Below are 16,572 nucleotides of genomic sequence, written 5' to 3'. Positions count from 1 at the left end.
AGTTATATTGCTGTGTCAGCTGTTAACAGTACCTGATGTCTTTTCCATGATTTGAGATAATACAGGGGCAGCTCGTACCTGTTGGTGATAAAGCTGGAGGCATTGTATGAGTTCCCTGTGGTAATTAGTCGTATCAGCTTGTAATAGGGTAGAGTCTAGGATTGGAAGTACTTTCCAAATGTGTCAGGTAGGTCATTATCAACTCAGAAGGAGGTAACTTGTGGATCCTAGATGGGACAGATCTTATTGCCATCAAGGAAAATACTTTAGGCCACGCACGTTGAAGGGGTTTCTGAGCACTTTGACAATTTTGGTAACGTGGGGATAAGGACACATATGTAATAACTTAATCAATAAAAAAATTAAAAAAAGAATTCTATTAGTTATCTGCACTTTCCTAAATTTATGGATGACAAGGATGGCGCCATTCTAAGAGATAAGAATAAAAAATTACGTTGTGACGGTGTTTTGTATCTTTTTATTTTAAAAATACATTTTATTGATTTCAGAAAGGAAAGGAGAGGGAGGGAGAGAGAGAAACATCAATGATGAGAGGGAATCATTGATCAGCTGCCTCCTGTACACCCCACACTGGGGATTGAGCCCAAAACCTGATCATGTGCCCTGACCGGGAATCGAACCGTGACTTCCTGGTTCATAGGTCAATGCTCAACCACTGAACAACACTGGCCAGGCTCTTCTCTCTTATTTAGAAACTTCCCATGCCATGACCAGTTTGGCTCAGTGGATAGAGCGTCGGCCTGCGGACTGAAGGGTCCCAGGTTCGATTCCGGTCAAGGGCATGTACCTTGGTTGCGGGCACATCCCCAGTAGGGGGTGTGCAGGAGGCAGCTGATTGATGTTTCTCGCTCATCAATGTTTCTAACTCTCTATCCCTCTCCCTTCCTCTCTGTAAAAAATCAATAAAATATATTAAAAAAAACTGCCCAGGCATCCAAAGATTACTTATTAATTAACCGAATTTATCTAAGGTCTGAAAGTTATTCTAGTTATGAGAAAAGAAGAAAAGAACTTAATTCCAAGATAAAGAGCTTTTGCTATGACTGAACCTTTAAAAATTAGTTTACCATTAGGACCTTCAAATTTCAATTTTAACTAACATGTGAATCCGTGTGATTTGTAGCAATTTAAAAATTTCATAAAATTAAAGTCTTCACAAAAGATATTATTCCATTTAGCTGTTCATATGTATATGTATTCATATATATTCATACACACACACATGAAGTTATGGAAACAATGGTAACAACTCACAAAACCAGTGTGGGAAATTCAATTTAAATAATTAAACCAAAATATTGTGCTGACAGTATTTTTAAATGGGATCGAGCTGAGCCTGCAACCCAGGTACCTGCCCTTGACCAAGAATCAAACCTGAGACCCTTCAGTCTAAGGCAGTGGTTCTCAACCTTCCTAATGCCGCGACCCTTTCATACAGTTCCTCATGTTGTGGTGACCCCCAACCATAAAATTATTTTCATTGCTACTTCATAACTGTAATGTTGCTATTGTTATGAATCGTAATGTAAATATCTGATATGCTATATGCATTTTCCGATGGTCGCGACCCACAGGTTGAGAACTGCTGGTCTAAGGGCTGACATTCTATCCACTGAGCCAAAGCGGCTAGGGCAGGACTTATATTTTAGACAAAACCAATCTCCTCATGTGGGTTTCTTCCCTTTTAGTTCTAAGGTACCTCTTAAAGTAACAATCTCATTCATGTCAAACATTCTCCAATGTGGCCATGGTAACTTCAAGTGACCCTACAGAAATTATGCCAGGTAGAGACACGGGAACAGGAAAATATGAAGGAAGCAGGTGTTTAGTAGAGGAGAGTTGCAGTTTTAGATTCAGAAAACCCTGTGAGAACTTCCATGGGCCGTAAGGATGGTGCTTGTGCAATCTTGTGTCTCTAGAGCAGGGGTGGGCAAACTTTTTGACTCGAGGGCCACAATGGGTTCTTAAACTGGACCGGAGGGCCGGAACAAAAGCATGGATGGAGTGTTTGTGTGAACTAATATAAATTCAAAGTAAACATCATTACATAAAAGGGTACGGTCTTTTTTTTTTAGTTTTATTCATTTCAAACAGGCCGGATCCGGCCCGCGGGCCGTAGTTTGCCCACCCCTGCTCTAGAGCCTGCCTGAAGGCCATTACCTATCAGAGGCTACATGGAACCTCCTGAGTCTGGGTTGATGAAACAAAGTTCTTAAGGACACAAAGACATAACTGAAGAAGTCGTTTTAAGGTTTTAATAGCTTTATTGATTCATAATAGACATACAATAAACCAACATACATAGAATAATAAGGTAATAGTTTTGACATATGCACACATTCCTGAAACCATTTCCACCATCAATATAATGAATATATCCCAAGATTTTCTCCTGACTTTTAAAAATTTTTTTTATTGATTTCAGAGAGGCAGGGAGAGGAAAAGACAAAAACATCAATGATGAGAAAGAATCATTGATCGGCTGCCTCCCGCATACCCTCTACTGGGGATCGAGCTTGCAACCCAGGCATGTGCCCTTGACCAGGATTTACCGTGACCTCCTGGTTCATAGGTCAGCACTCAATCACCGAGCCACACTGGCCAGGCATTCTTGACCTTTTTAAAAATCCCTTTATTCAGCTCTTTCATGCTACTTTGAGGCAACCACTGATCTGTCACTGTAGATTTTCATTTCCTAGATTTTTATACACATGGAATTATACAGTAGGCTGTTTTGTCTGGCTTTCACTCAGCATAATTATTTTGAGATTCATCTATGTTGCTGTGTGTAGTTTATTCCTTTTTATTACTAAGAGGTATTCCACTTGTGGTATGTAAATACTTATATAAAGAGTAGCACATGAATATTCATAATAGCTTTGTTTGTGATAGCTGAAACTGAAAACAACACAAATGCCTAACACTTGGATGTGATAAGTTATGGTCTGGTCTTTTAATTTCAGCGATTCTAATAGGTGTGTAGTGGTGTCTCAAAGGTGGTTTTAATTTGCATTTCCCTAATGATTAATGGTATTGAGCATCTTTTCATGTATTTGCCATTTGTAGGTCTTCACCAACATGCCTATTGAAATTGCTCATTTTAAAAATTATTTTCTTAAATTGTGAGTCTTGATATATTCTGGATACCAGTCCTTTAGCAGATAAATGACTTGCGAATCTTTCCCCCCATTCTGTGACTCCTCCTTCATCCCATTTGCAATGTCTTTTAAAAAGTAGCAGTTTTTTTTTTTTTAATATACTTTATTGATTTTTTACAGAGAGGAAGGGAGAGGGATAGAGAGCCAGAAACATCGATGAGAAACATCGATCAGCTGCCTCCTGCATGCCCCCCACTGGGGATGTGCCCGCAACCAAGGTACATGCCCCTGACCGGAATCGAACCCGGGACCCTTGAGTCCGCAGGCCGAAGCTCTATCCACTGAGCCAAACCGGTTCTGGCTAAAAAGTAGAAGTTTTTTTTTAAAAAAATATATTTCTTTATTGATTTCAGAGAGGAAGGGAGGAGAGAGAGTGACAGAAACATCGACGATGAGAGAGAATCATGGATCAGCTGCCTCCTGCACACCCCACACTGGGGAACAAGCCCGCAACCCAGGCATGTGCCCTTGGCCAGAATCGAACCTGGGACCCTTCAGTCTGCAGGCTGGTGCTCTACCCACTGAGCCAAGCTGGCTAGGGCAAAGTAGCAGTTTTTAATTTTGATGAAGTTCCATTTATTAATATGTGCTGTTATGGAAAGTACTTTTGGTGTATATGTAAGAAATGTTTGCCTAACCAAGGTCCTAAAGGTTTTCTTCTTTTTGTCTAGAATTTTTATATAGTTTTAGGTTTTAAATTTAGGTCTTTGATCCATTTTTAAAAATTTTTAAAAATATATTTATTGATTTCAGAGAGGAAGGGAGAAGGAGAGAGATAGAAACATCAATGATGACAGAGAATCATTGATCAGCTGCCTCCTGCACACCCTCTACTGGGGTTCGAGCCTGCAACCCAGGCATGTGCCCCTGGCCGGAATTGAACCTGGGACCCTTCAGTCCGCAGGCTGATGCTCTATCCACTGAGCCAAGCTGGCTAGGGCTTTGATCCATTTTTAATTAATTTTATATATGATGTAAGGTATGAATTGAAGTTTATTTTTTACACATGGGTATCCAATTGTTCCACCAGCTTTTGGAAGACAACCCTCTTTTCACTAAATTGCTGTGCACTTTTGTTGAAAATCAGTGGCCCATATATGTGTGAATCTACTGAATTCATTCTGTTCCTTTGATCTGTATGTCTATCATTACAACAATTCTACAGTTTTGATTACTGATTGTAGCTTTATAGTAAGTCTTGAATTCATTCTCCTCATTCTAAACATGTTTGCCCACCTTAAGTCCTTTGCCTACCTTAGGTCATGAATTTTAAAATGTTTGCCAATCAACCTCCTCCCCCCCCAAACCCTCCATAAATCTGGTGTGATTGGAATTGCATTGAATCTATAGACCAATTTGGAGATAATTGACTTCTTAATAATACTGAGCCTATGATACATGGACATGGTATATTTGCCCACTTATTTAGGTCTTCTATTTCTCTCAGCAAAGTTTTAAAGACGTCGCGATACAGCTCTTTCACATATCTCATAAGAACCTCACATGTTTTGGTACTATAATAAATGGTATTATTTTTAAAATTTCAATTTGATTGCTACTTTCCAGTATAAAAATACAACAGACTTTTGTAAATTGACCTTTTATCCTGAGCCTTGCTAGACTCATTTATTAGTTCAAGTAGCTTTTCTTGAGGATTCCATTTGATTTTCTACATTTACAACCAAGTCATCTGATAATAAATTAAATTTTATTCTTTTCCAATCAGGATGCCTTTCATTTCTTTTTCTTGCCTATTAGACTGGCTAGAAATTCCAGTACGTCGAAGAGAAGTAGTGAGTATAGACATTCTTGCCTTATTCCTGATCTTAAGGGAAAAGTACTGCCTTTCACCCTTACATATGCTTGCTGCAGGTTTTCCATAGACGTCCTTTATTGAGTTCAGGAAGTTCTAAGTTTGCTGAGCATTGTTATCAGGAATGAATATTGAATTTTGTCAAATGCTTTTTAAAAAGAATATTTTTATTGATTTCAGAGAGGGAGAGGTAGATAGAAACATCAATGATGGTAGAGAATCATTGATCGGCTGCCTCCTGCACGTCCTACACTGGGGACCAAGCCCAAAACCCAAGCATATGCCCTGACCGGGAATAGAACCATGACCTCCTGGTTCATAGGTCGACACTCAATCACTGAGCCACGCCGGCCGGGCTATCTATTTCTTCTTCAATGTGCTTTGGTATTTTGTGTCTCTGAGAAATTTATCCATTTCATCTTTATTGTCAAATTCACTTGGATAAGGTTGTTCATATTCCTATTCCCCTATCTTTTTAAAATATATATTATGCCCCCCACTGCATGCCCCCTACTGGGGATTGAGTCTGCAACCCGGGCATGCGCCTTGGACTGGAATCAAACCTGGGACCCCCAGTCCACAGGCTGAAGTTCCATTCACCGAGCCAAACCGACTAGGGCTCCCATATATTTTTAATATTTGTAGAATCTGTAGCCGTGTTATTTCTCTCATTTGTAATATTGGTAATTTGCTCCATGCCTAGTTATATAAGTTTCCTATTTCTGCTGTAACAAATTACCACAAATTTAGTGGTTTGAAACAGCACAAATTTATTCCCTTATAATCCTAGCAGTCAGAAGTGTAAAATCATGGTGCAGGCAGGGCTGGGTTCCTTCTGGATACTTTAAAGAATTAGTTTTCTTGACTTGTTTAGTTTCTAGAAGCCACCTGCATTCCTTGGCTTATGCCCCTCTTAGCACCACTCAAACCTCCCACTGGAAAAATAGACATCAGTGTAAACCCAAAGCTCTTGTTGGCTATGACCGGGTATATGACCGGGTTTGTTGTCCAACATTTTACCTAATGACTTACTGAATCAAAAGCTATCTATGAATGGAAGGGGGAGGGAGTGAGGGAGAAAGGGGGAAAGAAACCCTCTATCTTTGTATTATCATTAGTGATTTATCAAATGATCTTTAGCAAGTATAGTTTTTAAACATAATGAAAATGTTTATAATGGCCTCGAAGTCCCCCCATGATACTACACAACCCCTATAACATTAATATACTCACATGACTCCAAATAGAATGAATATTGTAAAGGTGTATATTCAAGTGATGCCTGATCTAAGCCTGCTGAACTTCATGACTGTAGACAGGATCCATTTCCCTGGTGCCTTTTGTTTTTATTAATTTTATTTAAAATTTTTTAATTTTATTTTTTCCATCACCATTTATCCACTCTATGCCCTCTTCCACCTCCACCCACTCCCTGATGATTTTTAAATGATGACCCTAAGGTTTTGTCTTATCAGCCTAATGAACCCGTGATTTCTGGTAGAGTCCAAGTCCCCAGAATACTCTCTGGTCCCTGGTATTGACATGAATCATGAATTTGTACTTCTAAACATGAAATCCCTCTTTCCTTTCCCCCCACCATCTGTTTTATTTAATGAATAAGATTATTTAAATATAACAAGCACATATGTAAGATTTTCTAGAACCCATACATGAACATAAAAAATTACCACACTGACAGTATTTAGCAGTTTTCATAATTTAATGAAAAAGTATTGGTAAAAAGGTGACACTTGAAAAAAGACTGAGTTTATCTTGGAAAGCTGAACTATATAAGACAAAATGAAAAAAATTAACAAAGAAGGTTAAGAGGTAATACTTGTCAAATGCAAACAACAGCAAAATGTAGCAAATACATTTTGGGGCAATTGAAATTTATAAAACTGAAGGCTCCTTCATTTGTTTAGGAAAGTCCTGCAAAAATATTACAACTATATTTCCCTGCCTGAAATGATTTTAGTTAATACTCTCCCAATGGCATTATGTATGGAATTTTGGCTGAAGCACTTTTTCAATGTTTGCTTTTCCTTCCACTCTCTCATAATGAAAAGGCATGACGAGATATAGGCTGCTGTACTGGCCTCTAGCAGAAGTAGTTTATGACATAGCTCCATTATCATTTCATTGCCCTGAAAGGGTCAAATTGATGTCTATCCAGGAGAACTGAAGAAAAAAAGCGCGCAGAAACCTAGTGCATAAGTAGGAGAAATTCTGTTCCTCCTCTGGATAATTCATAGCTCTTTCCATTCAAACAAAATACAGGACACCTCCCATACATGCTAGGGCATGTTCATACATGTACACAGGCACGAAAGAAACATGTTGAAGGTATGACCAAAGATTGAGCAAAATATAGAAGTTTTCAGAAAACGAGGCAAAGACAAAAGCAAAGAAATCCATTAACAAGGCTACAAGAACAAAGGTGGGGAGAGGAAACAGGAATTTCCCAAGTTGTGGGGACCTGCCTTACTGACTGGCACCTACTACAGCTGGACTCCTTGACCTTTGAAACTCTAAAGCGGCCTCTTTTGTCTGAAAATCCCCATTATACTTCCCCAAACTAGAAGAAAGAGAATATTAAGTTAAGGCTAAGAAGAAAAGAGAGCAGAGAATTATAGTTGGCTTCACATTTTAAAAATTGTAATGTTTTCTCTTTCTTCAGATGGGAAGCAGACATGCTCATCTCTCCCCCAAATGCAATTATTCTCTTTCTCCCAGAAATTAATCTAGGCTGATAGTTTGGGAACAGGATATATATAAGCAACTTCTGAAAAATGGCTCCGGCCTTTTTGTTTAGAAAACTGATTCGGATTCAAAGTTGGTACAAAGCTAAATTATATCCATGTGTTAAACACATGCTTTCAAATTGTTTGACAATAAAAATCTGTTTCAAAGTTAAAGCAGGTAAGAATACTTAACCTCTGTGCATCTTATTATATTTTAATTATACCTCAATAAAATTTTTATAAACATTAAAGCAGGTATACAAAGACTGTCAGCCAAACTTATTTAAGTCAAATTCACTTGAAAATAGTAACACGAAACCCCTGACCTAGAACAAACCCCCCAGAAATGGTCTCACTTTGGGAGAGTCAGAGCGCTTTCCCTGGAAGTAGTACTTTTGTAAACACTATCCACAAGTTAGCTTTTTATGCTTGTTAGCTGGGTGAGATAGTTACAAGTGTGTCCCCGACAAGCACGTCTAGGGACAGGCACTGGACACGTAGAAGCATTAGTAGTATTGAACTGGTATAGTAAGGGCCCCTGGAAGGAACTCCACCTTGTGCAGCGCAAAGGAAGAGGGCAGCGGGTTTGACAGTATCTGAGATGTTGGTCCCTGGTCTTTCCCTGAGGGTTTTCAGATGCCAGTCTTGTTAGAAACTTGCTACAGACAGGCGCTCTAGGAGCCACATGCTGTAGCTTCAAAGGATAAGTAGTTTTAGTGTCTGACCATCATGGTCTCTTGCAAACTTATTAACAACGCAAGAATTCTTAACACACATGCACATCAATGTGTTGCATAACTGGAAAGCCGCCTTCAAGTATTTACTGAATAAATACTCTGGGCCCAGCTGTTCTCAATGGTCTCTTGCAAAAAAACCAAAAAAAAAAAAACAAAAACAAAAAACCAAAAAAAAAAAAAAACAAAAACACAAAAAAACAAAAAACCAAAAAAAAAAAAAAAAAGAAAAAACAAAACCAAAAACCAAAACCCACCTTTGGGGCAATCTGCAATTCTAATAATGTGCTTATGAAAACTAGACTTGAAACTGGTTCAGAAACAATGAACTGTGGAAACATTTTATTCTTTTCGCCAAAATGCCTCCCCAACATGTGCCAGAATCCTTTTGGTGTGTGGGGTTTCTACAACACACGAGGCAAAGGCAAAGGTTGAGTTGTTCTTGGAAGTTGGAAATCACCTTTGCATTGAACTGTGGGAGAGGGAATGTGTCTTCTTGCGTTTACCACGGCAATCCCGTCTAGAGGTGCGGGGAGGCTTCTCCCTGCCTGAGCCCTCTCTCTTTACCCTGACTTTCTCTTTATTCCCATCACTTTCTGCTTCTGAATCACTCAGCTCCAAATCTGGGCAATACCCATCGTTTTCCTGATAGGGAGCTTTCCCTGCAGAACGCCTGGCAAGCTGCTTGCCCCAGAGCTGCTCCCTGGGGTTAACATTCTTGGTTGGCTTCCCATGGCACTGGAGGCCGCCTGTGGTCCTCATCCACTTGTTGGTGGACTCCTTAAAGGACCGGCTGAAGTGTTCCACGGTAGGTTTTCTAAAGCTGCCCTGACTGGCCAGGTGGGAGCTGAGCATGGAATCCTGGCCACATGACATTTCACTCGAGCTGTCTTTTGGGGTGCTATCCCCAGACCAGCTGCCCTCCAGGCCATTGGATTTGGCAAACTTGGAGCGAGAACGTTTTTTCCCATTTCCAATTAAGGACTGTCCATGCAGGGCAGCTTGGAGGACCAGGGGTTTCCCCAGTGACTGCCCTTGATAGGACTCCGGAGATGGAGTCGTCCAAGCTGGACTGGGATCCTTTGATTCACTCCTAGAAAGGCCCAGACTGGTCAGGAAACAGTGATTGTTGCTCTCTAATGGATGCCTCGGGTGGGATTTCGCTCTCATTTCTAATGATTCCTGAGGCACTTGTGCGCTCCCCATACTGTGAACAGGGGAGTTGCTGCCAGGAGAGAGGGGTCCATGATCAGTCTCTGCGGAGCTGTTTCGGCAGTCTTCCGGGGCTGATCTGGGCATTTTTAACTTTAAGGTAATTCTCGGTGGTGGGTAAAACAATGAGTTTTCTAGTGCACTTGTCAAAGGAGGTCCTGAGATCAAAAAGAAAGATTCATTTTAACAACTGATTCAAATAACGACGTACATGCTGACGGCAGAGTGCATTCACATATCCATTTTTCACATGTTGAACAAGAACCTGACTTTGATGTGGATGTACATCATGGCATAGCAGCGGACCTAGAGCTCGGGGCAGGGGAACCTTAGCAACCTCCTCACCTCTGCTCTCGCAGTCTGTAAATGATCACAAGGACTAGTGTGCTGCCTCCTACATCCCATCTGTGCCCTCTCCATTTCTGAAAAGAATGTCACTAGCAATGACACACAAACAGGCTCTCCCTATTTGTCGATCTGTATGTGTGTGCCTGTGTGTGGGTACTGCACAGAACTTAGCATGTGCCTTAAACATTTCAGATCTCATCCTCCAATCTCTCCTTGGGAACATAGCACAGGCTTTGGTGGGTGAAGAATACATGAGTGTAGAATGGTAATGGGTGGGTCCTATGTATTTTCTGATCTGACAGGAGAGAATCATGACATCCCTGCCAGCGGCCTGCGAACAGCTTAGTCTGGGGAGTGCTGGACAGGTGTTCCTCTCGTTCTGATTCTGAGTGCTCTGAAATGAAGAGTACTGCCAGACAATTCTCCTTGTGTAGGGACTTGACCTTTGCCTATGATCACCTTAATGTGGCCTCACAAAAAGGTCAGATAGAGAGGGCAGCTATTAGGTGCCCCAATGGATAGAATTTGTCCCCTAAGGGTCCATGTTGAACACTCACAGCCCCTTCTCTACCAGGGGCTGCCACCTGCTGATGCCACAAGCAGTTATGGCGCTGGCTCCCACCAATCAGAAGCCACATGGTCTAGGGACCAACAGCATCTAGTATGCAGGGGCTCCTCCCTGCTGTCTTTTGGTTCTTCTTGTCTTGTCTGTCATGGTGCTCTGGTGGCCAAGCAGCCCTGCTGCTTCCTGCTACACCATTCTGCTGTGACCCATGATACTAAAAAATACCCCTGAGCCCTTGATGCCTACCTGACACCTCGTTTCTGGGTGTCTCTCTTGCTCTACGGCTGGCCCTCGGCAGGAGCTGGATTCTGCACACTCTGCTCAGTGACCCCTGCTTGCCCAAGCTCTGCCACCAACTTCTGTGTTAAATGAGGTCAGGGAGGCTACACCTGTCACTGAGCATGGCTCATCATTGCAGCCAAGCTCCCAGGTCTAGGGCACTGTCATTATGTTCACCAATCGCTCTCGTTAATGGGCAGCGTACCCTGCAGGCAGGGACTCTGTCTCACTGATTATCTTCTAGCTCAGTTCTTAGTCCATAGTAGGTGCTCAACAACTACAGGGGTTGGCAAAAGTAGGTTTACCGTTGTGAGTAAGCAAAACAATTTATTCTTACATTGTTTATTAATTATTGTATTACTTATTATTAACCTACTTTTGTCTACCCCTATATCAATGAATAAATAAAGAGATAGGAACCCAGATCTCCTAACTTCTAGCTAAGGATTTGTTTTACTGGTAACAGACTATTGTTATGATGTCTAACACTGGAATGAAATGTTTTCTGGAAACTAGGATTAGATATTGTCCTCTTGATTCCTAAACAAATCCAATAATTACAAGATAATTTCATGGCTCCACCTAATGGCTCCTAATATCTGTCTGGGATCTAGATTACCTGCCTTAGATATGCAACTCCTTCAACCCAACCCTGGGATTTTTTTGTCATGAGGTGACAGCTAAATGGGCCATGTTATATCAGAACAAATGAGATACTGGACAAGAATTTTAAAATATATTTTAAGTGAAACAATTGACATACAGTTTAAACTGTTGAACTGGAATGCAACCAGAATCTGTGCATTTTCTAGAATATCTTTGATTTAGACGTTACCTTCGGCTGCTTCCTGGTTAAGCAGCTGGACTTGCAAACCAAAGATCTGTTCCTGTGCTTTGTTGTAGGACAGCTTCAGCTTCTCTCGTCTGGTTATCATGTAGCACAGGTTTCGAACCTGAAAGCCCAACCCCCAGCAAACAGAGATTTTTGTTACGTTATGCAAATCTGACCATTACAATTGTTTAGCTAAAATTTAGACAACGAAAGCCAGGTGGGCTGGCAGTGGGGCGGGGTGGGGGGAGAAGATGGTGAGGAGAGAAGACGCAACCCAAAAGCTGCATGAGTAACTCCACAGCAGTTCACACAGCACGGTCAGTCAAGGATCACGGTCCCCACATCAATCAGCAGCACAAGCAAAATGTTTCAAAGCTGCCTCCTGAAACCTATTCTCCCTGCCATGTCCTGGGCTCGATGTTTATCTGCACAATCAGGTGGGAAGACTGAATGATGATTGAACATTTCAGCCTTCCCTTTCGGTGCCTGGGTAAACAATGACAATGCTGGATCCAGCACAACTTTTCTAATGAGCGCTGGACCAGCAGGAGAGGTCTGCTAGGAAACTGGAAGTGACCTTTTTGCTCACAGCTATAAGGTGAAATCCTCATTCTGTCATGCTCCCACCTGGACAGATTACTCAACCTTTCTGCACCCCAATTCATCAGTAAGTAGGGATAATAATAACACTTTCTCCATAGGCATGTTAGGGCTAAACGACTTAATATTTACACACAGTAAGTGCTATATATGTGAGTGAAAATTTAAAGTGAGCCAACTATATTAGTTTCCTTCCAAATTCTGGTAGCAGAGAAAAAACCAAGCCATCTCTATAATTATACTTGACTAGAGGCCTGATGCACGAAATTCGTGCAAGAGTAGGCCTTCCTGCCCCCGGCTGCCTGCACCGGCTTCCCTCTGGCGCCGCGATCCGGGCTTTCCTCGCACCCTGGCTTCATCTGGAAGGACGTCTGGTCTAATTAGCATATTACACTTTTATTATTATAGATTATAAAATTCTCTAGGGTAAACACAGAGCCTAGCTTATGTTTGAACCCCTGTAGTACCAATTTAGTAGATCCCTGATATATATACATCATGAGTTAAATGGAATTATGTGGACACATTTTTGGTTGTCACAGCTGGGTATGGGGGGGGATGTTGCTACTAGCACCTAGTGAGTGGAGAGCAGGGCTTCTGCTGAGCATCTTACAGTGTCTTCTACAACACAGGACAGTCCCCTGCAACGAAGAATTATCCAGTACAAATGTCAACAGTGCTGAGTTTGAGAAACTCTGATCTAGTGCTTTCCTGACCAAAATTCCTTCTTTCTTAGGCAGCCTGCAGTCTTCTTCAGTGTGTCAGTAAAACAGAACTGAGCCAACTGAGGCTCAATGGTGAATAGATGTGAACCAAATGAGAATGTATTTCAGATTTCACAGAGGACATAAATATAAGTTGAGGACTGTCTAATTCCCTGATTATGCCTGCCAAAATTTAAACAGAGTCCACTGTCGGGGACCACAGCGAAATCAGAATATCAGGACACAGAAGCCCACACCATAAATGAGGTGACCTTAACAAAGCCTGGAAGTGGGACCCCCATTTCTATGCAGACCGAGGCCTACACACTAGTCACAGCTGGTCACCTTACCCGCTCCAGGTCCTGCCGTAGATGCATAAACATGCTCATGCGAGTGTGAATACTTTCCGCTTTCGGCTGCACTAAGCCCTTTTCTTCATCCTCCCTCGGAGGGAATAATGGCTTATTGAAGTTACTCTTCCGTTTTAGTTTCCAGTAGTTGTAGATTAAGTCCACAGTTAGCAGGGGCAGCTTCAGCTCTGAGGACACATCTTTCACGTTGACCAGGCTATAGAATTCCTCCTCCAGCTCCTGCAGTTTCTGCGCCCGCGGGCTGGTCTTGTCGCCTTTGGCCGGGCTCTGCTCTTTGGCCCTGTACAGGGGGTACTCGGTCTCGCCGAGTTTCTGCCGGCTTTGGCTGTGTTTGAGGCAGAAAGACTTAAATCTCACTTCATCATCCTCGTCGAGGATGGTCTTCATCTCCAGGTTGTGCTCAAAGGCGCAGGTGACATGGAAGGCGGTGGTGCAGGTCTTCACCGAGCACTACAGGGAGAGAAGGGGTGTTAAGGCAGCGGGGCTGGGAGGGAAGGGGAAGCCCTGTATCCCTGGGCCTACACTGAGACCCCACGGGAAGCAAAGGGAAGACAGGGGGAAAGCTGGTCCTAAATTGATCATGACAGAGGCTTTGTTAAGTATCCCAGGAAATCTGCTCTTATAGAAAATGGCAAAAACAGGCAAACGACCAAAACCCCCAAATTTCAAACTCCTCTTTAAGGCTTAACGCAGCACTAAGTTTGTCTGACATGTCTTCCTTGGCCCCTGTAAAGAGTCATGCTGTACCTAGTCTGCCTCCCACATTACCATATGCTATGCTTCCATAATGGTACTTTTGCCTGGCTGGCGTGGCTCAGTGGTTGAGCATTTACCTATGAACCAGGAGGTCACGATTCGATTCCCAGTCAGGGCACCTGCCTGGGTTGCAGGTGCGGGCTTGATGCCCAGTGTTGGGCCTGAAGGAGGCAGCCGATCAATGATTCTCTCTCATCGTTGATGTTTCTATCTCTCTCTCCCTTCTTCTCTGAAATATATATATATATATATATATATATATATATATATATATATATATATATAAAATAATGGTACTTTCCACACTGTACCTATAGTATAATTAGTGTCAAATCCCTGGCCATAGCGCTTAAGGACAGAAGCTGTACCATTCCTTATGCATTGCCATCAACTACTGAACAAGTAGGTACTCAAAAAAAATGCGTCTAAATAAGTGAAAGAAAACACATGTCTGGTTCAACTAAAATGAGCTAATTTGTGGAGGAAGTTAGTTATTTGAGCCCCTCAGGTTAGTAATAACTAAACAGATACATGTGGTTTTTAAACATCAATGTGCATTATTAATAATCTCCAAATAATCTCCACATTTCTTTATTCATGAGGTATTCATGAGATGATACCTGCCTGGAACACCAAGGGCCTGGTGCATATGTCCTCAGAAATTCTTGCCCTTAATCCCCAATAATCCATGAGCAGACAAATGGGTGGTACCAGAGCAATTTTCTCAAAACTTGATCACCGAATCAATGTCAGAAACAGCTCAAGCCAGCCTATAAAACCTACTGCAGCCACCGTGTGCTAAACTCTAGCTCCAACAGCAGCCACCAGTTCTTCTGAGCGTTGACCCATGAACCAGGAGGTTACGGTTCGATTCCTGGTCAGGACACATGCACAGGCCCTCCTGGGGGCGGGTCTTTAATGCAGCCTGGCACTGACACTGACTCTAAAACTATTTTACACTTTTCCCCTCACACTTCTAGGCCCACCCACATCCCCATTCTCACCTGATGCTCCTGCTTCCTGCCTGAGGAAAGTAATCAAGCACTTCTGCAGCCTCCCGCCAGCACATCTACCTACACGCTTTGCTTTCAAGCCTGTTACGTGGGAAGAACTACCTGCTCTTGCCTGAAGCCACCACTCCATCGCTCACTCCCCCCGCCCCCCGCCATCTCTCAACAGCCGAAAACCCTTGCTCCCGTAGTTTTTCCTCCCCACTGGGCCGCTTCCTTTGCATGTGTACTGTTATGTTCTATGTTGACAAGTGTGCTCACACATTTGTTACTTCTTCCATCTTAAAGAAAAGACCTCTTTCCCCCACTTTTCTGGACTATTCCTAGTCCATTTTTTTTTTTTTTTTTTTTTTTTTTTGAACATACCATGATTTTATTGTCATATAATCAAACAAAATATGAAGATTAGAACTGGATCACTTGACCCTTTCTCTTCTTATCTCCTCCCAATTCAAAATGCTTGCATCTCTTAATAGCCAGCATTCTCTTAGATCTGCAGTTAGGCTCAACACATTCAAGCCTCAGCACAATCTTCTTTGTAGTTTTAGCCTTTTTTCGGAAAATCGGCTTAGTCTGCCCACCGTAGCCACTTTGCTTCCTGTCATAACGCCGCTTTCCCTGTGCATACAGAGAATCCTTGCCCTTCTTGTACTGTGTTACTTTGTGGGGTTGATGCTTGCCACACTTCTTACAGAAAGTTCGGCGGGTTTTAGGAACGTTCACCATGTCTGCGAGAGCTATCAGCAGGGAAAGCCCTAGTCCATTTCTTAGCCCTGACTCACAGCAATGTAGCTCTTGCTCTCACCACTCCCCCTAAACTCATCCAGATTGCCAACAGTCACTCTACTAAATCCAGGAGTCAATTTGTGTCCCTCTTCTTACTTCAGCAGCATCTTACACAACGAACTTTTCTTTCTCCTTGAAATGTTTTTCCTTACTGCCAGTCATGCTGCCAGTTACTAACTGTTGTAAAAAAAATCATTCTTTTAAACAGCAAAAATAATGGAAACATGCAGGCATTGCATTAAGAAAAATAAGTTAATCAATGGATATAAATTCAATGTGCTAGTACAGAATGACTAATAATTAAAACATGAAAATATTTTATTTTTCAGTGGGGAGAATGTATGTTACAAACTAATCTGTGATACAATATATTTATTCAATAAACTGTAATTGAGCACTGACAATGGGTTGGCACTCCCTTTCATGCTAGGGGGAATTCAAAGAATAATATACAACCTTGGCTCTCAAGGGGCTCACATATGAGGAGCAACCAGGAGAGAACTTAGAAAACATAAACAGGCAATGTGTTAAGGTAGTAGACCCGGTGGGAATAGTTTTCCTTAATTTTGTTTTCTTTTATAGTTGCTAACGTGCTGTAGTTAAAATAAATGTTATCCGTAGGAAAAAATTTTAAAAAAG

The 16,572-nt window shown here is 41.9% G+C and overlaps 2 protein-coding genes across 3 annotated transcripts in view; both read right to left on the bottom strand.

Moving 5' to 3' along the window:
- Positions 1-8,712: 8,712 nt before the first annotated feature.
- Positions 8,713-16,572, bottom strand: part of JADE3 (jade family PHD finger 3) — a 100,133-nt gene continuing 92,273 nt past the window's right edge. For both annotated transcript variants that reach the window (XM_036305111.1, XM_036305112.1), the window contains exons 9-11: positions 13,361-13,831; positions 11,710-11,827; positions 8,713-9,840 (exon numbers count right to left, since the gene is read on the bottom strand). In XM_036305111.1, the coding sequence (XP_036161004.1) occupies positions 8,927-9,840; positions 11,710-11,827; positions 13,361-13,831 (1,503 nt within the window). In that variant the 3' untranslated portion in view covers positions 8,713-8,926. The remainder of the gene's footprint in view (positions 9,841-11,709; positions 11,828-13,360; positions 13,832-16,572) is intronic.
- LOC118654018 (60S ribosomal protein L36a) lies at positions 15,504-15,920 on the bottom strand. The gene has a single exon (XM_036305113.1). It carries the CDS (start codon positions 15,871-15,873, stop codon positions 15,553-15,555), a length of 321 nt encoding a protein of 106 aa, XP_036161006.1. The 5' UTR covers positions 15,874-15,920; the 3' UTR covers positions 15,504-15,552.

Source organism: Myotis myotis, unplaced genomic scaffold, assembly GCF_014108235.1.
Source record: "Myotis myotis isolate mMyoMyo1 unplaced genomic scaffold, mMyoMyo1.p scaffold_m19_p_4, whole genome shotgun sequence".
In the NCBI taxonomy this organism is placed as follows: Eukaryota; Metazoa; Chordata; class Mammalia; order Chiroptera; family Vespertilionidae; genus Myotis; species Myotis myotis.
Note: the sequence above shows the minus strand (reverse complement) of the source record. Positions and strands in the feature narration are given on the sequence as shown.